At 38.1% G+C, this 21,050-nt stretch overlaps 2 protein-coding genes and 1 pseudogene across 2 annotated transcripts; all 3 read left to right on the plus strand.

The window, feature by feature from the left end:
• The first annotated feature begins 683 nt into the window (after positions 1-683).
• On the plus strand, positions 684-7,900 carry LOC120207360 (annotated as a pseudogene).
• LOC120207357 (putative pectinesterase/pectinesterase inhibitor 45) lies at positions 2,964-5,575 on the plus strand. Its single transcript, XM_039206834.1, has 3 exons — positions 2,964-4,456; positions 4,565-4,725; positions 4,832-5,575. The coding sequence occupies exons 1-3, from the start codon at positions 2,964-2,966 to the stop codon at positions 5,521-5,523; spliced, it is 2,346 nt and encodes a 781-aa protein (XP_039062765.1). The 3' UTR covers positions 5,524-5,575.
• A 10,482-nt stretch (positions 7,901-18,382) lies between the features above and the next one.
• LOC120207361 lies at positions 18,383-21,050 on the plus strand. The gene is made up of 5 exons (XM_039206838.1): positions 18,383-18,387; positions 19,576-19,654; positions 20,044-20,097; positions 20,488-20,547; positions 20,817-21,050. The coding sequence occupies exons 1-5, from the start codon at positions 18,383-18,385 to the stop codon at positions 21,048-21,050; spliced, it is 432 nt and encodes a 143-aa protein (XP_039062769.1).

A 21,050-nucleotide genomic window follows, 5' to 3' on the forward strand; every position in this document is an offset into this window, starting at 1 on the left:
TCGTTGGAAGAGTTGAATGTCTGAACAATGAAAATTTTCATTAGTAGAGTTGAATTTCAGACATTTAATTCAATTAACACCAAAAAGTTGTAACTATTGATCAAGACGTCAAGAAAATGCAGTGGATTGTCAGAAGCCAAGGATCTAAAATGAGATCAACTGCCGTGCTGTAGGTCCCAATACTACATTTCCAGCCAACGCAGAGTAGAAAAGATTAGGAACAAAATTTGACCACATGACTTTTGTGTAAAATTTCGTTATCAATATTAGTATAAACTTTTACTTGTAATTATAAAACTTAACGGTAACTGAATACAGATCCGCAAAACGAGGCTTAGCCTGTGTTGGTGCTTCCTGATATCGGTTACCGTTGCATATAAAAAAATTGTTGTCCCACGACCAAAACATAACATTTTACATTATATTTTTATTAAACAATTCTATAAAGAATCCCACTTGCCACTTCAAGATTGCATTATAAGTTTGTCCTCACTAAAACAATAAATTTAGATAATATCGTGTTTGATGCTACTACAGCTACTAATTAGTTCATTATTAAACTGACAAATCTTGAGTCTTGATCCCCTCATCTTCTAGTATTTAAGAGCACCAAAATACTATCATTTCTCTTCATAATTTCCCTTAAGACAACTTCCAACTCTAGTAATTGGCTGCCGTCGAAAATGTCCATCTCTGGTGATGCTGGATTTGCGACATCCCAACGTAGGAAAAAGCTTTTCTTGGCTCTCTTTGCTTCTATCCTTCTCGTTATTGCTATTGTTGCCATTGCCACCACCATTTCCAATAAGAAATCCGGCAATAACACTGAAGTAGCTCACTCCATCATCAAATCTTCATGTAGCGCCACATTGTACCCAGAGTTATGCTTCTCAACAATCTCTTCAGCCCGAGATGCTAAGACCAAGATCAAGAACCCCAAGGATGTTATAGAATTGTCATTGAACTTGACGGTAAGTGCTGTCCAGAGTAACTGTTTATCCATCAGGAAGTTCATCAGTACCCGCTGGAAGAGCCTCATGAAGCGTGAAATGACCGCCCTTTATGACTGTCTCGAAATGGAGGATGAAACTTTGGATGAGCTATCCAAAGCTGAACAAGATCTCATAGATTATCCCGACTTCAAAAAGTCGATTTCTCAACACGCTGATGATCTCAAGAGCCTTCTTTGTCCTGCAATGTCCAACCAAGAAACTTGCCTCGAAGGGCAGATGCATGTTTTCCGTATGTGCAGCAATGCCCTGGCAATGATCAAGAACTTGACCGACACGGACATGGCAAGCCAGGGTCACCCATCATCCGGTAGGCAGCTTAAGGAGCAAGACGAAACCGAGTGGTCTGAATGGTTGTCGGCGGGAGATAGTAGACTATTACAGGCGACAACAGTGACTACTAACTAACCGTGGTGGCTGATGGCAGTGGTGATTTCCTCATGGTGTCTGAAGTGGTGGCGGCCGCGCCGGAGAGAAGCAAGACGAGTTACGTTGTAAAGATTAAATCTGGAGTGTATAGGGAAAACGTGGCTGTTCCAAGGAGGAAAATCAATCTCATGTTCGTGGGAGATGTTAGGGTCAACACCATCATCACTGCTAGCAGAAATATCGTTGATGGCAGCACCACTTTCAACTCTTCCACTGTCGGTGAGTACTCCGTTTAAAATTTTGAATGATTAATGAAGTTGAAATTGAACAATTTGTATCTTAAACATTTTTGCAGCTGCTGTGGGGGACGGATTCTTGGCCAGGGACATAACATTTGAGAACACGGCTGGACCATCGAAGCACCAAGCGGTGGCACTGCACGTTGGATCGGACTTATCAGCATTCTACAGGTGTGACATGTTAGCATACCAGGTCTATGTCCACAGCCTTCATCAGTTCTATTCAGAATGCCTTATTGCAGGTACCGTGGACTTCATTTTCGGAAATGCAGCAGCTGTGTTCCAAGACTGCGACATCCATGCATGTCTACCCGATCGGAACCAAAGGAACATGGTCACCGCACGAGGCCATGATGATCTGAACCAGAACACCGGGCTTGTGATCCAAAAATGCAGGATCGGTGCTACACATGATTTAGAAGCCATGAAGGCCAATTTTTCTACCTATTTAGGGAGACCATGGAAGCAATATTCGAGAATTATCATGCAATCTGTCATAAGTGATATTATTCACCCCGCTGGTTGGTTCCCTTGGAATGGTGATTTTGCACTAAACACTTTGACATATCGGGAGTATCAAAACATCGGACCTGGCGCAAACACGTCAAGTAGGGTTACATGGACGGGGTATAGTTTGATCACCAACGAATCAGAGGCTCAAAGCTATACTGCTCGGAATTTTATCCCCGGAGCTAATTGGCTAAACGCAACCGGCTTTCCTTTCTCTCTCGATCTTTGAGTACTGTCAAAGTTTAGATAAATTCTTAAGACGATTAACTAACAAGCATATGAAGTAAGAACTTTCCCCTTCTTCATGCATTCATCTTAATAATCGACTGGAATTCATCGGACAGCAAGTGCCGACAGGTCACAAGTTAGTATATAGCTTTAACAGTTGACCAGCAAAAAAACAATGTGTTTTTTCCCATGTTTGGAATTAATCTTCTAAAATTGGAGCTAATTTAACACAGCAGCCATTTTTAGCATACGGTTGAAAGCAATTGAAGCCCAATGTCAATGATAGAAATGTAGGGAAATGCGATGAGGAGAGAAGAAAAGTGTATCATTCATCAGAATAGGATGCCTAAAACTTCTCCTGTCCAGACTCCACTTTTATGTTTCATGGCAATAAGATTGAAGCTGAAAATCCGAACCAAAGTAGAAGGGTGGCAAGGGAAGAGACAAAGGGTTATATAATCACATTGGGTTTCTTTGATTGCCCTCTCTGCCTTAGCTTGAAACTAAGGCAGAGAGAACTCTCTGCCTCAGCCGAAAATTGATAAAAATGGTGTTTCAAGATTTTGATTTTATACAAGAACGTCGGAGACAGGAGAGACAACGGGTACTCAAACAGAGGATAACCATTGCCTTGTCTATCTTAGTCCTTGCTGGTATTGCGGCGGCGGTTGCCATGGCTATTGTTTCTATGAAAAGTAGAACGGAAAATAGTAACAAAAAGGAGAACAAAGGTGATAGTAATAACAGCGACCAGAATAAATCAAATCATCAAACTCCTCCATCATCCTCGCCACCTTCTCCTAAACCTACCAAACCATCCGCTCCGAACGTTCGTCCTCCAAAACCGTCATCTCCCAAAGCTCCGGCGCCATCTCCTCGAAAATCACCACCTGCTCCTGCTCCATTTCCAAAACCACCATCACCTATACGAGCTCCGGCTCCATTTCCAAAACCTCCATCACTTACACCAACTCCGGCTCCATTTCCAGAACCTCCATCATCTACACCAGCTCCATCTCCATCACCTTTATCAACACCATTATCTCTACCTCTATTACCTGCGCGAATACCATCATCTCCATCTCCATCACCTGCACCAAAGCCATCATCTCTACCTACATTACCTTCACCAATACCATCATCTCCATCTCCATCACCAACACCATCACCTCTACCTCCGTTACCTGCACTAATACCATCATCTCCATCTCCATCTCCGTCTCCATCTCCATCACCAACACCATCACCTCTACCTCCATTACTTGCACCAATACCATCACATCCGCCAACTCCAGCTCCAGTTCTGGCTCCAGCTCTTGCACCATCAGCAGCACCCAAAGAATTAGTGACATCGTTTTGCGAGGGTACAACTTACAAGAGCTTATGTTCGGACACCCTTGTGAAGACAATAGCACAGAATCCAAATTTGGCGACTCAACCCAAAGAACTTGTCAAGTCTTTCATCACATCAACGACCGAAGAGCTCGACAAGGCCTTTGCCAAAGCCAGCATGATCATATTGCATACTGAATTGGAGAGAAGAGCGTTTGATGTTTGTAGAGAAGTGATGGAAAATGCCAAGGAAGAATTACAGAGTTCTGTTGATAGAATAAGAACAATCGTTCCAGGGAAGCAACCAACCGATGGGGACTTGACCAATTGGTTAAGTGCTGTAATGTCGTACCAGGAAACTTGTGTTGATAGCTTCCCTGAGGGACCATTGAAGCTCCAGTTCGGGACTACCCTCAACAGTAGCGAGGTTTATACTAGCAATTCCCTTGCCGTGGTTAGTGAAATGGCTGGATTGATGAATCCACACCAGGAGAAGCCAACCCTCAAACGCAGACTCTTACAAACCAGATTTCCCTTGTTGGCCGAGGATGGGCTTCCCATCTGGATAAACGTTGAAGAACGCAGGCTGTTGAAGGAAGAGGAAGATGACACGCCGACACCAAATGTAACCGTGGCACAAGACGGTTCCGGAAAGTTCAGAACAATTAATGAAGCACTTGCTGCCATGCCACCAACATATGAAGGAAGGTATGCTATATATATAATAATGACCCATCATTGAGTTCACCTGACCATTTCCATCATAATTGTCATTCATAAATATCCACATTTATCCACTTTCAACCTGGCATACAGGTATGTGATATTTGTCAAGAAAGGAGTATATGCCGAGACTGTAATCATTACAAAGAAGATGGTGAACCTTACCATGTATGGTGAAGGATCACAAAAGTCCATTATCACAGGGGATAAAAATTTTGTTGATGGAATCCCCACTTACCATACCGCAACTTTTGGTATGTTGACGATGACTTTAACCTTTGGAACTAAACTCATAATTCAGAAACTTGTTCGTTATCATTCCAACTTTGAAATAAAATGAGATGTTCTTTTTTTTTTCAGTGGTTGCTGCTCCTGGATTTATGGCAAAAAGCATGGGATTCAGAAACACCGCAGGGCCCAACAAACATCAAGCAGTGGCAGCGAGAGTCTCCAGTGATAAGACGATTTTCCTTAACTGTCGATTCGAGGGGTTTCAAGACACCTTATACGCGCATACTCACCGCCAGTTCTATCGAAGTTGCGTGATCACCGGCACCATAGATTTCATCTTCGGTGACGCAGCCGCCGTGTTCCAGAACTGCTTGATTTACGTAAGACAACCCAACCCCAACCAAAAGAACATCGTCACTGCTCAAGGGAGGAAAGACAAGCAGGAAACGACCGGTTTTGTGCTACAAAACTGTAAGATATTACCAGAAGCACTGTTTAAACCAGTCGCAAACCAATTCAAGAGCTACCTAGGCAGGCCCTGGAAGCTATATTCGAGGACCATCGTAATGGAATCACTGATCGATGGTTTCGTCGACCCTGCCGGATGGCTTGAATGGCAAGGCGACTTTGCACTTGATACCCTTTTCTATGGAGAGTTCAACAACACGGGACCTGGCGCGAGAACTGACCATAGAGTGAAGTGGGCAGGGAGAAGGGATATTAACAGGGAAGAAGCCATGAAATATACAGTAGAAACATTCTTAGAAGGTACATGGGTAAAGGAAGCAGGCGCTAATGTTCGTATGGGACTGGGGAGTTAAGGATTCATTTTCCATGTGTTTAATTATCTCATGAAAAACAGTACTAGTAAACTGAGATAATTCAATGCCGTGAATATTGATGTTTTTTAATTTCCCTCTCGTGAAAAAGATCTGAGCGTAATGACATTATTTTAAAAAAAAAAATTAATAAGCTTCAACTAAATCAATAAATAATCGAATACCATGTTGTTGTATATCAAAAGGCTTAGTACCAATTAGAGAGAAAAACACGCAACGTATTATACATAGTTTCCTCATATTGTAATGGAGACCACTAAATGACTCTTCTTCATCTCCTAACTTCTTATTTTGACAATTTCTCCGTAGTCGAAGGAGGGAGCAATTCTAGAGATTGCTTATTAACATAATTTAATGAAATATGGTCAAGGGAGATTTATGAATAACTCACAAAGTGTGTCAATTATAATTTATGAATCTTAAGAAATGATTACAAGTGAAAATCAGAATAGTTTGTAGGTTTGTATGATCATTAGTAGTTGACTTTTCAATTTTTGGGGTAAATTATATAAAGAGAAAATCGCCTCAGTGACCAAAAAAAAGTTATAATATACGATTTTAACCAACTTTTTTTATTATAACTTTTTTTGGATTTGCCAAAATGACTAACAAAATCGCAACGCGAAATAAAAATCGCAACGCGATCCCCAGAATCGCAAATCAGTTTCCAAAATCGCAACGCGATTCTTGAAAATCGCAATGCGATAGTACAAATTCGCATTGCGATTTTCCAAAATCGCAACGCGAATATGAAAATCGCAACGCGAACACATAAATCGCAACGCGTATCCGTAAATCGCAACGTGTATCCGTATATCGCAACGCGTATCCGTAAATCGCAATGCGTATCCGTATATCGCAACGCGTATCCGTAAATCGCAACGATAATCCGTAAATCGCAACGAGAATCTGTAAATCGCAACGATAATCCGTAAATCGCAACGAGAATCTGTAAATCGCAACGATAATCCGTAAATCGCAACGAGAATCTGTAAATCGCAACGATAATCCGTAAATCGCAACGAGAATCTGTAAATCACAACACTGAAATTTTGGGTATATAACACTGAAATCATAAACTAAATCCCTAAATCGCAACTCATTCCATCTCCATCTATCACTCTCTCCGGCGACATCCGTTCCTATATCCAACGACATCCTTCCCAATCCGGCAACAGGTTTTAGTTTCGCAGCTCGTCTGTTTAGTAAATTAATTTACAACCATGAAATCATCTAATGTTGATCATGTTTGGATAGATTTGTGTTTTGGAGGGTCATGGGATAATGTTCATGGTGTTTTACAATATATGCCTTTACCCATGAATCTTCAACTAAAATTGTCTTTACAAAAGTTAACTTATGAAACTCTAATGCTACGTGTTTCAAATAAATTGAATTTAGAGCCCCTAAGTGGATTTAGGCTATCTTATCAGAGAAATGGTAAAGTTTATTTGTTAACCAACAATGAAGATGTTGAACGATTCATTGCTTACATTAGTGTTTCACAAGATGATGTTACATTGTATGTTGTTGAACCTAGAAGTAGTATTGTTGGGTCAGTAGCGGGTAGTAATCAACTAAGTTTTTCTCAAAACCCACAACCTTTCTCTAATCCAAATCCCAATCAACTTTCAGCACCAAATTCCGATTTTCGTATTGACCAGTTAGACGATGATGAGCCAACAGAAAAAATTGTGAGTACTAGTCAGTATTCGAAATTTGGTCTTGGTCATATCCGGACTTTGATATTGGTCAATACACGGATTTTGATGATGTTTCAGAAGAGAAACAGACCCTGCGTGTAATGATTTTGATATTGGTCAATACCCGAATTTTGATGATGAAACAGCCGTTGCCGAAGAATGTATTGTTGATGATAATGAGGAGGAAGTTACGACTGTGAATGAACATGTTGAACATCCATTCTGTAATTCATATAATCCTGAAGAAGAAAAGAAGAAGAAAAAATCCCCGAAGAAAAGAAAATGCCACGGCGTATAACTGGAATATGCCAGAATTACTTCAGATACCGGAAGAAGAGTTGGTAAAGAAAGCATTGATTGTTACACAAAAGTTATTCGTATCAAGAAAGATGATTGTTTTGATACAAAGGAAGACTTGAAGATAGCTTTGTATACGAAATGTGTGGAAGATGGCTATCAACTAAAAGTTAACAAATCAAGCAAAGATCGTTTCGAAACAAGGTGTATGATTGACAAAAACTGTATGTGGCGAATGATTGCAAAGAGAATAAAAGATTGCGAAATGTTTCAAGTTAGGACTTTTATTGATAAACATACATGTTCAAGAACCCAAGTTTTTCCTCACCATAGACAGACAAACAAAAAGGTGTTGGGTGGTTTTCTGGCTGAGTTATGTTTTTGAATGGCAGGGTATATCGGGGACATGAAATTATGACTGACATGAATGCTCGGTTCAAGATTAGTATATCATATTCTCAAGCTTGGAGAGCCAAATGTTATGCCTTGGAATTGTTGAGGGGGTCGCCAGAAGCATCGTTTGCCCAACTGTCGGCTTATTGTCACAATTTAAAGCTGAAAATCCTGGGTCAGTAACTCATATCAAAACAGATAGAGATGGACGCTTTGAGTTGCTGTTTATCGCCATTGGTGCTACGGTTAGTAAATCAATATAATTTTGTTGACTCATTTTTGTTAGTTACATGCATTTCACATTTAAATGATTATATTTCTTGTGTATATTATTTTGTAGATTCGTTCGTTTATTACTTGCATGCGCCCAGTTATTATAGTTGACGGAGCACATTTGAAAGGTCGATACCTTGGAGTAAACTTATTAGCAGTAGCCATGGATGCTAACAATGGGATATTGCCAATAGCTTACGGGGTTGGCAAATCTGAAACCTCTGATTCATGGACATGGTTTATGGGGCATCTTAGGGATTGCATAGGTCCTATTAGCAATCTGACAATCATATCCGATAGGGCAAACTCAATTGACAACGCTGTTAGAAGGTGTTTCCCAGATGCTTTTCATGGACTTTGTGGTGTTCATTTGTATAGAAATCTAAAATCAAGGTCTGCTGGTATAAAAAAGCACAAATGGACATACTGGAAGGCTGTAAAAGCTTATCGGGAAGTGGATTTCAATAAGCATATAAATTGTTTAAGACGTGTTTTGCCTCAGTGTGCTCAAACACTAGAAGATGTCGGGTTTGAAAGATGGTCAAGAGTACATCAACTTGGAGCAAGATATGGTTTCATGACGTCTAATAGTGCAGAATCAATCAACGCTCTAAGTCGTCATTCCCGGAAATTACCCATTACTATGTTAATGGAGTTTTTCGAGCCTCTATTCAACAGTGGTACTACAAGAAAAGAAACCATGCAGGTATTATTTCTTTGAATTCGTAACTTATCATATTTATATATTTTACTAAGTATTGTTTATTTAAATTTACAGGAACATTGGAACATCGTGTTACACCATGGACTGAAAAAAAGATAACGAAACGTGTTGTGAAGTCAACGTCATGGAGAGTTTGAACCATGTTCAAACACTTTGTTTCAAGTACTGGATAATAACTTAAATGGGCTAGTCGATCTAAATGCAAAGACGTGTAGTTGTATGAAATGGCAAACATCTGGTTATCCGTGTGGCCATGTTATAAAAGTTGCTCTTCATTTAAACCAAGATGATTCAAGCGCATACGCTATGGATTGCTACACTACAGAAGTTTATCGACAGACTTATGCCGAGATTGTCTACCCTATTCCACATCCTTCTGAGTGGGACATACCAGATGACTTACAAACAGTTTTGCCACCAGCCATGGACAGAAGGCTACCTGGCCGACCAAAAAGTCACGATCGTATACCGTCTAAGGGTGAAGAGAAGAAGAGATCGACATGTAGTCGGTGCAAGGAAAGTGGTCATATAAGGTTGACATGTGGATCACCAGTGCCATCAAAATCATCTTTTCCTCTACCAAAATATGGATCCTCATCAAAATCACAATTGGCTTCACCTTTTGGGACTGTTAACTTAGGTGATTTTTAAATGCAAACGTTGTATTATGTGGATTTTATGTGTGAACTTTTAACATTTTCAGTTGAATTAATGACTCAGGCCAACCATTTTGACTTAACCAACTCTTGTTATTCAGTTGTTATCACTATTAGGCATGCATTTGACTATCGCAACACGGAAATTACAATCGCAACGAGAGAATCGCAATGCGAAATTGACTATCGCAATGCGAAATGAAAATCGCAATGCGAAATGAAAATCGCAACGAGAGAATCGCAATGCGAAATGAAAATCGCAATGCGGAAATTAAAATCGCAATGCGAAATGAAAATCGCAACGAGAGAATCGCAATGCGAAATGAAAATCGCAATGCGAAATGAAAATCGCAACGAGAGAATCGCAATGCGAAATTAAAATCGCATTGCGATTCTCCCGTTGCGATTTTCATTTCCGCATTGCGATTTTCATTTCGCATTGCGATTCTCTCGTTGCGATTTTCATTTCGCATTGCGATTTTCATTTCGCATTGCGATAGTCAATTTTGCCTTCAACATAATGCAGATTGAAATCAACAAAATCAACCATTACATTTCAATCAATTAAACAAGCACAAATAAGAATTATATTCGCATCAATTACACAAATCAACTTTTACAAATCATCTTTTACAAATCAATTAAACAATCAAAAATAAGCAATAATTCTTATTTCTGATCATCTACTATTGAATCAACTTTTACAAATCAATTAAACAATCAAAAAACAATCAATTAAACTATTGAATCAACTTTTGCAGCCATACATCATTTTCACGCAGTTCACTTCTGAGATTAACCTGCAGAAACCAAACATTTGCTCAAACAACACTTTCTATACATCTAAAACCTACAAACAGCAAATTATTGAATTCTAGGTACTTAACCAAACATTTTCAAACCAAAGTATATAAACTTACCATTGTTTATGGACATTTTTATAACGCGGATGCAGGTAGGCAGCGTCTCGTATATATCAATTTAGCCATATAATGCCGAAACCACAAGCCTACTGCAGCTCTATCTCTATCGGTGGGAGGTAGATACTTGATGCTTCCCGTCGTCAAACGCTCCAACGCCAAGCATACGAGAGGACCACAATCTCCTCTGGCTCCGCTCGTTTGTTGTGGCGCGTCTCGTCTCTAATAACTGTAATATTGAGCTTCTTTGGCTTCTTGTTTCCAGAACGAGTCCAATAATTGATCGCATCCAAGAATTTAGCCAAATGAGAGCTCCATCCCTTAATAACATCTCTTAAATCAGCCAATGATATGTAATTTATCATGCTGTCATACACTATTGTCTTAAGGGATGGGAGCTGAAGCTCGACGAGAATCCAATGTTTACGTTCCAAAACAGGGATAAACACCTGCAATCATAAGTAATAATTCATTCATTTGCGCACTTATTTCATAAAACCTTTAAACTCAATCTAAAATAAATACTAACCTTATCGACCTCCCACCATGCAGGATAAAGTTTAGCTTGTCCATTGCCCAAATCAAATGATTCATCTCGTGCATTCTTCAAGTGAACGGCGTGAAAAGACGTCGGCATAATTGTATATCGTATATTTTTATTTTTCTTAAGTTTTCTTATTATTAGAAGACGTGTCACCCACGCATCGATATGCTGTTTTACAAAAAAGACATATATTAGTGACTTACATAAATTTAAAAAAAAATTAATCAAATTAAAATATAAGAAAAATATAAGACTTACCCCCCCATCGAAATAGCCATTGTCTTCGACCCCTAATAATACGCCCCACCAAGACCGATCAAGCAACAAATAGATATCATCGGTGAGCTTGCATATGTCAGTGAAACACCCCTGGCTCTGCTCATGTAGATAAAAATCAACAGCGGTCTTAGCCCAAAGGGTGTTATCCAGAATTGTGTCCGGTAGTTGATCCCTCTCCTCTTCAGATACCGGTATGGTACTGGCCGGTAACTCATACGAGAGCCAACTTGAATCCATCATGTCCGGCACGTCAGAGGGTTTCTCAAGAAGCCTACATATGACGCCATGTGAATCGGGCTCTTGAATGGTGGGAGGGACCTCTTCAATGATGACAGTGGCCTCTTGAACGGTGGGAGGGGACTCTCGAGGAATGATAGGGGGGCCTCTTCAACGATAGGAGTGGACTCTTGAGGGATGACAGGCGAGTCGGGCTTCTTCTTGCGGTGTCTTCGCACTATTGGGGTGTACGGAGACTTAATAGCACGTGCACGCTGTCTGATGCGTGAACTCCGTCGTGCAAGCATAACCCGACGTAAAGCATCCACTCTATCGGGCCGCTAAATAATTAAATACAAAAATCAGTAAATAAACAAACATGATATTTAAACAGTGAAAACAAAGACAAATATGTTTCAAACTTGCATTGTATTCACCCAAGTCATTATTCTATCATAGTTCACAAAATGCATCAGATAACAAAGAAAATATGTTTCAAACTAATACCCTGAAGTTAGTATTTGTCTTTGTTTTGTCTATTGGTTGAAGTAATGCAATCCATTCAAGTTTCAATTTGCAGAAGAAGAAATAGTTTACTTTCGCAACACGAAACTTAAAATCGCAACGCGAAACCAAAATCGCAACGCGAAATGAAAATCTCAACGACAGAATCGCAATGCGAAATGAAAATCGCAACGAAAGAATCGCAACGCGAAATGAAAATCGCAATGCGATTTTGGTTTCGCGTTGCGATCTTGTCGTTGCGATTTTGGTTTCGCGTTGCGATTCTGTCGTTGCGATTTTCATTTCGCGTTGCGATTTTGGTTTCGCGTTGCGATTTTAAGTTTCGTGTTGCGAAAGTAAACTATTTCTTCTTCTGCAAATTGAAACTTGAATGGATTGCATTACTTCAACCAAAAGACAAAACAAAGACAAATACTATTTCACAGTGTTAAAGAATACACAGTTTAGCAGAATTGGCAGCAACCGAACAAATTTACTTTCAACCAAAAGACAAAACAAAGACAAATACTATTTCACAGTGTTAAAGAATACACAGTTTAGCAGAATTGGCAGCAACCGAACAAATTTACTTTCAACCAAAAGACAAAACAAAGAAAAATACTATTTCACAGTGTTAAAGAATACACAGTTTAGCAGAATTGGCAGCAACCGAACAAATTTATTTTCAACCAAAAGACAAAACAAAGACAAATACTATTTCACAGTGTTAAAGAATACACAGTTTAGCAGAATTGGCAGCAACCGAATAAATTTACTAAGCAATCTAAGTGAAATGGCTAATCTAAGTGAAATTACGAGTAAATTTATCATTAAGTTAAATATGGAAAATCTTAAACTTACCTCGTTGCGTAGAGTATGAACCTCATTCTGCAACGATACTATCATCTCACGTAGAGCGGCAACCTCACCACGTAAAGTTGACACCTCCACACGCCATGCACCATCGTTATCGCGTAGAGTACCGATCTCCTCACGCAAGGCATTGACCTCATCACGTAACTCCCTTGACTCATCCCGTTGAGGTGGAGGTGGAGAACAGGGAGATAGGAGTCGTGGCATCTTTGCCGGTCGCCTATCATGAGGTGATGGTGGAGAAGAGGCTCGATGATGTGACGGGATAGGTGATGGCTCTCGTTCTAGAGGTGTATAGTCGGGTCGATCGGGTGATGGCTCTAGGTGAGGTGATGGCTCTCGAATTGGAGGAAGTGGATGCTGCTCATCATCCGTGCCATCAAAAAAACTCTGACTAGCTTGCCACCATCAGTGGCAAGCTCTTCCTCCGTGGGTGTCAGTCTTTGTAATGGAATGTTGGCCTCCTAAAATATAAAAACTCAAACAAAGTTAAACGTCTACTATTAATAACTTGTTTATATATTATATGAAAGTATTGTGTTAACTTACATTATTTATTGTCGCATATGGTATTAAGTCTTCCCAATCCAACAGAGTTTTCCTCTTCCAGGAAATAGCCCTGGGAATATCATTTGACGTTTTTATTGCATATGTACGCATGCTGGGGAAAGCCTCGAATATCCAAATCTACAAACAATATAATAACAAAATTAGTAATTGTTAAATATTAATTATAATTTTAGAAACATTATATAGAAATTCTTACCTTAAAGGCCCAAACAAAGCCTGACAAAGTGTATTTGGACCCATCGCCCCGCAAACTTTTGCGGTCATCAAAGGCAGACGACAACTTAGTCCAGGTAGCTTTCCATATACGAACCCCACGGAAACAGATTCCATGCATTCAGGTCCTCTACCAATATTATTAGCTCCCGATGAATAGGTTGTCTGGCCTCTCTGCCTAAAAAGCCGGCATACACAAGTAGTAGAAGGCATACTCGGACAACATCGACGTCATCCATCCGAGTGAAACCAGCTTTCTTATTAAACAATTTCTTCAGGTCGTCGACATGTAGGTTCGGCTTCTCCATTGACTCATCCGGAAAAACCCGGGATAACCATGATGGGCGGGCGATATGACGAGTGTACCGGCCTACATCATCGTGTCCGAATCGTAGACCAGTGATTAAGCAGAACTCCTTCCACCCAAAACAAGTATACGCTGGTGGAAAATGAAACCATATCTCTTCCTCACCACGTTGTATACTGTCGGGTAGATTTGATGTCATGGTCTGAAGCCACAAATGGGTCAAATTAGCATCTCCACCCGGATGCTGTACTCTCAGCCATGGCTCGAAGCAGGTTTCCTCAAACAATTGTCTTTGAGCAGGTGAAAGCTTCGAAGCAATTGTAGTGGCCAGGCTGACTTTATTTCTCAAGGTCAATTGAGCCGAAAAAAATTTCTACAAAAACAATAAACATACCAAGTTAGATATACCAAAAACTACACTGTGAAGATATACCAAAAACAATAAACATAAAAAGTAGTAGTTTATTCTTGAAACTAAAATTTGCAACACTGTTTGTCTTTTGGTTGAAATGAAAATCGCAACGAGAGAATCGCAACGCGAAATGAAAATCGCAACTAGAGAATCGCAACGCGAAATGAAATCGCAACGAGAGAATCGCAACGCGAAATGAAAATCGCAATGCGATTTTGGTTTCGCGTTGCGATTCTCTCGTTGCGATTTTCATTTCGCGTTACGATTTTCATTTCTCTCGTTGCGACAGTCATTCTCTCGTTGCGATTTTCATTTATCTCGTTGCGACTCTTCTGCAAATTGAAACTTGAATGGATTGCATTACTTCAACCAAAAGACAGAACAAAGACAAAGACAAATACTAACTTGAAAATCGCAACGAGAGAATAGCAACGCGAAATGAAAATCGCAACGACAGAATCGTAACGCGAAATGAAATCTAAGTGAAATGGTTAATCTATTATTGAAATGACCAGTAAACTTATCATCAGTTTCAATATGAAAAACCTACAATAATGCAAACATTTCAAAATAAAAATAATTAAAAAAACTAACCCTCGGAGGTTGATTTTCCATTTCTGAATATTGTGAGGGATTTCTGACCGTGAATGGTTGTGAGGGATTTCGCCGGAGATGGGGACGGAAATCTTCGGAGATGGGGACGGATTTCTTCGCCGTAGAGAGTGAGAGATGGAGATGGGACTGAGTTGTGATTTTAGGTTTTAGGTTATGAGTTGCGATTACGGGATTTTGTCTTAATATTGGTTTTTGTAATTTGAAAATAAAATACGCGTAGCGATTATAATGGCGCTTTAAATATCGCGTTGCGATTTACGGATACGCGTTGCGATTTTATGTATTATCGTTGCGATTTACGGATACGCGTTGCGATATACGGATACACGTTGCGATTTACGGATACGCGTTGCGATTTATGTGTTCGCGTTGCGATTTTCATATTCGCGTTGCGATTTTGGAAAATCGCAATGCGAATTTGTACTATCGCATTGCGATTTTCAAGAATCGCGTTGCGATTTTGGAAACTGATTTGCGATTCTGGGGATCGCGTTGCGATTTTTATTTCGCGTTGCGATTTTGTTGGTCATTTTGGCAAATCCAAAAAAAGTTGGTTAAAATCGTATATTATAACTTTTTTTTGGTCACTGAGGCGATTTTCTCTTATATAAATGGTCACTAATATTTAAGTAAGTGTTTGTTTTTCTCACTAAAGTTTTAAAAGTAAAAAATTAGTCACTAACGTTATCGATTTATAACAAATCGATCACTCGCCGTTAACAGTCATCACTGCAATAACGAAACGCTGATTTAGCACATTAGTTGTCTTATGTGGCCCTATTTGACCATACATGTTTACTTATCTTAAGAACTCATTCGTTCTCCTTATTTTAGCAACTAGAACCATTTTCTTCCCTAAACCAATTCAAACAAATCTCTATTCCATCAAGAAATTTTTTTCTACAATTCTTCTATCACAACTTTTTTAAATGTGTCCGTTAGTACAGGTGTGGGAATCCCCACTATCATGTGATCTTACCAATCGATTCTTCTTTTTTCCATGCGACGCAACATCATCATATGTCTCCATGGTCCGTCCTAAAAATACATCTATTATCTACAGCAAAACTATTCTACAACGGTGCTTTTAGTGGCGTTTTAGGAGTAAACGCCACTAATTTTAAACATATAGCGGCGTTTACATACTAAACGCCACAAAATGGTAATTTTAGCGGCGTTTTTTATAAAAATATAGGGTATCACTTTAGCGGCGTTTTTATACAAACACCGCAATAGGTTCATCTATGTGGCATTTTTTCAACAAACGCCGCAATGTGAGTAGTACTTTAACAGCGTTTTTATAAAAATGCCGCTATAAATTAGTATTTTAGCGGCGTTTCGATACAAACGCCGCAATAGGCTCATCTATAATGGCATTTTTCAACAAACGCCGCAACTTAGTAGCACTTTAGTGGCGTTTGTAACTAAAATCGCCGCAATAGGTTAACGTTTAGTGTCGTTTTGTTAAAGCGCCGCACTTGACAAGATATTAGTGGCGTTTGAAATTGAAAACGCCGCAAAGTTTGTATTTTTATCTCCTAAAACCCTAGCCCTTTTTCATCTTATTTTCTTTCTGGTTTTCCTTTATGTCGTTTACCCCAAACCCACAAATTAATTTCTGCCGATCTTAGTCCTTCTTTGGTTGCTTCTTCGATCTCGCAAATTCCTTTCTCCAAATATGTTGCTTCGCTGCTTTGCCCATCTGCTTCGTTGCTTCGCTGTTTCACTTTGCCGAACCTCAAACCCATCTTTTTCGCTACTATACATGAAATAACAAGTAGAGAATCACTTTCGAGGTAACAAAAAAGGTTACTTTTTACCCTTTTGTCTTGCATTTCATGTCGTTGTCGAACTAGAGACAAAAGGGCGTTACCTTTTATGACTTTTTTCTTTATAAATTGCAAAGCTTTGTTATTTTGGGGTACAAAAAAAGAGTCTTACAGCAAAAAGTGGCCTTTGATTACGCACTTGAGACGAAAAATTATTCATCTTTTTTCATTTTTTTCTAGGAAACTTTCTGTTTGTCATTATTATATTCATTTGGCCTATCTCTAATGATGACAAGGGTTGAATTGGATGGAGGCGCATGAGTTTACTGCAATCATTTGGTGCCCATTTTTCCTTTGGTTAAAAGGAATGTAAAAATCTAATCCTTTTGTTCATGATTCTCTCATGAGATTAAGGAAGCGTCGCCAATTTTTTCCTTCTTGCTCTTCTCTTCACAGAGTAATTACAAGTGCATTACTTACACATATCTATTAGCTTAATATGGTTTTGTCATTAATCTTAATCATGGAAAACTCTTCCATTTCTGCTTTGAATGATTATGTCTCTTGTTCGGAGTGAATGCATTTACATTATATAATGAATAGTTAAGAGCTTAGTTACAAAGTTTAGCATCCAAATTTTGAACCTGATGTGAAACTAATTGGTATTGAATGGTTTGCTTAAAATTGAAATGTAGGTTGATGAGGATGAAGTTCACTGGAGATGAAAGAAAGACCGTCTAGAGTTGGAATGGCCACACAATTCCACTCACCTCATATCACAGTTAGCTCAATGTTTTAGTGAGTAGATTTTCTTGATAAATTCTTTCAGCATTCCTAATTAGCATGGTTTTAGCTTTCAGCATTCAGTTTACAACTCATTGTTTAATATCTCTCTCTGATCAGCCTCGACTGATTGTAGCTAATGCTATGGTTGGACCACGATCATGGATAGGAGGGCTCTTCAATCGCTTCGTCAAGCGCACTGAGAAGTTTCTTGACTACAATTTGAATCCTATTCAGGTAATTGACAATGTGAAGTTAGGACTGATAAAGATTTAGGAACTCCGTTATAAGACGGATTACGATAGAAAATCAGACTTTCTTGAGAAGAATTGAACTGGTTTTTGCCATCGTTTCTTGGGTATTCAGTCTAGTGATGTGCTAGGATAATTTGTTAGGGTGATTTGTATTGATCTATCATGTGTATGTACATATATATTACATATACATATAAACATCTTCATTCCATTCTCAGCTCCAGTAATAATAAAATTGATATATATATATATATATATATATATATATATATATATATATATATATATATATATATATATATTACTAATTCTGATCAGTAACAAAGACTTCGAAGGCTTCAAGCACGACTACACGTACCCTTTGACGAGACTCATCCCGACCATCAGACATTTTCTTCATTCTTTTAACATCCATATTGTTTTCCATCTTTTCTAACTATGAGCCTTTGGTGTGACAGAAAGCTCTCATGAAATTGTGGAACATTGCATTTCCCAATGTTGTTCTAACAGGCTTGATCTATGAATAGTGGAAAGAGATGGGGTGACAAGGTGTTAATCCATCAACCGATTTTCGGTACACTTCTGTCATTTTCATTTTACGACTTTTTAACTTGTTATCTGTACATAGAGGTATCTAGGAGACTCGAAAAGGATGTGTAACAAATAGCATACCGTAATTTTATTTGTCTAAAATCGAACTTTATTTTGCATATTCTGAATTTGAGCTTAGTTTTAAGATGATCTTATGTTTCTTTTATATTTTTTTGGATAAAGGTTGTGGATCTTATGTTTCTTGCATTTATTCTTGTTTACAAGTATGGCATAAGCATACCTTGAAACTCAGAGTTGATTACAATTCATTCAGTCCTACAAATAGGAGTTGCATAACCTATTCAATTTTGTTTTAAACTATAACTATTTCATTGAGCAAGCACCTATGAATTTATGAGGGATGACACTTTTGATGACATTCCATACCATGATTATATTAATGATTAAAATTATTTGCCTAAGCAGTTTCATGCAGCTCTCTGACATATTATTTGCTCTTGGTCAATGGAAGGTGAATGAGTAAACTTATGTAATAAAGGATTAAAATTTTAAAGGGCCAAGCTGGATTTATTCAAAAAGTCGTCCTCTAATAGAACAGAAGCGGTTATATGAATTAGCGTAATTAATGTGATTAGTTAGGGGGGAAAACTTTAATTTTTTCATTATTTTTCAAAAATAAAAAATAAAAGAATTATCATTTCGTCCAGTTCTAATAAATTTTTTAAGACTAAATATGACTAAAGGATTCATTTTATTATTCATTTATTAGTAAAATATTGTATCAACAATTAATTGAATAGTAAAATTAAGTGTTTGATCATTTAAATAATATTTAATATTTGGATCATTATATTATAAATGGAGTATATTTTTTTCATTTTTTGAGAAATAATGCATTATTGACCTGCTAAGAAGGATAGGAACGGTCTCTCATGAAAATTTTAAATTCTCATATATTTTATTATATAATTTTTATTAATAACTTATTTTCATCTCTTCTGAATTATTATAAGTTTGTCCCCTAAAATATTATATTTTGATCCCTAACATGAAATTATATATTTGATCTTTTTTATATTAAAGTTTATTCTTATCTAATCGTCCAACAACTTATCCTTGTCCTCCAAAACGACCAAAACTCTTCATGGGACTTGGAAACTCAAGTCTGGTGAAGAAGGAGAACAACTGTTGCTGAGCAACAAGACTCTATTTCTGTTCCTGTCTTTCCCTCTGACACTCTTAGAATGTACTTTCAGGTATGGGTTTTTTTTCACTTTGCTACTTAAATTATGAAAAAAGTTCAATTTGTTTTTCATTAACTAAGGGGGAATTGTCATTATCTTTGTCAAAGGGTTGCTTTAGATAATGTTGGATTTTGAACTTCTTTTTTGAGTTTTGCTTAGATGTTTATCTATTTGTTACTGAATTTTGGAAAAATGTATCATGTTTCATAGTAGTTCTTAAAGAATCTCCACTAGGGGTGCATCTTTCAATTACTTATTGCATAGAATTTGAATTCAAGAAATTAGGCAGAAATCGGTTCCATTGACTAGTTTTTGCTTGAAATTGTATATTTGTCTGCAAATTTTTTCCCTTGGAACTATTCATTCATAGGTCACTGACAATCAATCTTGATTGTTTGAAGGCAGATGGAATGTTGAATGAAGCTGAAATTCCAAAGGTGAGTAAGGCATTAGAGGTATATAATCAACCTTTTGACTTTCAAGCAAATTATAGCAACATTTATGTTTTGCAGACAAAAATGATCATATTGACAGGCAACTTGGTAGATTTATCTTCAAATTGAATGAAGGGGAGGAATCTAACTTCTTACTTCATCCGGTGTCCCGATCATAGTCCAGTGTTTCACTTGATCCCTTAGAAAATGGCTTCTTACAGAGGAAAAGATTTCACATGGTTGCCTTGTATTATCTCTCACCGAAAAGAAAAAGAGAAAAATCTATAATCATATTGTTGTTTAATTGTACTACTATGTTTCTGTCGATATTATTAATGGCAGGTTCTTTGATTTTGTTTAGAGTATATACTATAATTGAATTTGATGGGATGATTTATTTGTTTGTTGCAGGGAGCTGAAGGCGTTTCCAACTTGAAGGTTCAAGTCCTTGAGGGTATTGGTACTGTTGAGGTGAGTGTTCTTTTTGTTGTTGATTGATATGTCTTGTATTTAAGCTTTCAGATCACTTCCCATGAGCAACTTTGATCTATCGGGTCATAAAACTCAAATTCATAGTTGAATGAACAAAAATTAAACAAAACAATCAGTCTGTTTTTCCTGTCTTTATTACAAGACCCTTTGCTCTAGGACTCCTAAATTTGATCCATGGTTTATTCATCGAGTTTTCTACATTCTATTCATTCATAGAGTTTTCCCATCTTTATTCCATTCTTTCTCAGTTAACTAAACAGACGACAGTCCAAGCTACCGGAGTGGCATCCAATTTGGTGGAGCTCATACAGGGTGAAGAATTCAAGTTACAGACATTAAATTTGAGCTTCGATGATGAAGAAGACATTCTTGCGCAGATGTCGTATTTAGATTTTGAAAAACTTGTCGTTGAAGTTCTCTGGCTCCTTTCTTTTGATTCATTCTGGTTTTCTTTTCTTCTAGTAGTTTATGGTTTAGGTTAG

Source organism: Hibiscus syriacus, unplaced genomic scaffold (genome assembly GCF_006381635.1).
Source record: "Hibiscus syriacus cultivar Baekdansim isolate YM2019G1 unplaced genomic scaffold, ASM638163v2 tig00014614_pilon, whole genome shotgun sequence".
NCBI classification, from domain to species: domain Eukaryota; kingdom Viridiplantae; phylum Streptophyta; class Magnoliopsida; order Malvales; family Malvaceae; genus Hibiscus; species Hibiscus syriacus.

Bases quoted from the DNA above. Each gene is read 5' to 3' on its own strand.
- LOC120207357 (XM_039206834.1), top strand. From the start codon at position 2,964: ATGGTGTTTCAAGATTTTGATTTTATACAAGAACGTCGGAGACAGGAG. The intron at 4,457-4,564 runs GTATGCTATATA...CCTGGCATACAG, and splicing joins CCACCAACATATGAAGGAAG to GTATGTGATATTTGTCAAGA. The intron at 4,726-4,831 runs GTATGTTGACGA...TTTTTTTTTCAG, and splicing joins TTACCATACCGCAACTTTTG to TGGTTGCTGCTCCTGGATTT.
- LOC120207361 (XM_039206838.1), top strand. The intron at 19,655-20,043 runs GTATGGGTTTTT...GATTGTTTGAAG, and splicing joins CTCTTAGAATGTACTTTCAG to GCAGATGGAATGTTGAATGA. The intron at 20,548-20,816 runs GTGAGTGTTCTT...ATTCTTTCTCAG, and splicing joins AGGGTATTGGTACTGTTGAG to TTAACTAAACAGACGACAGT.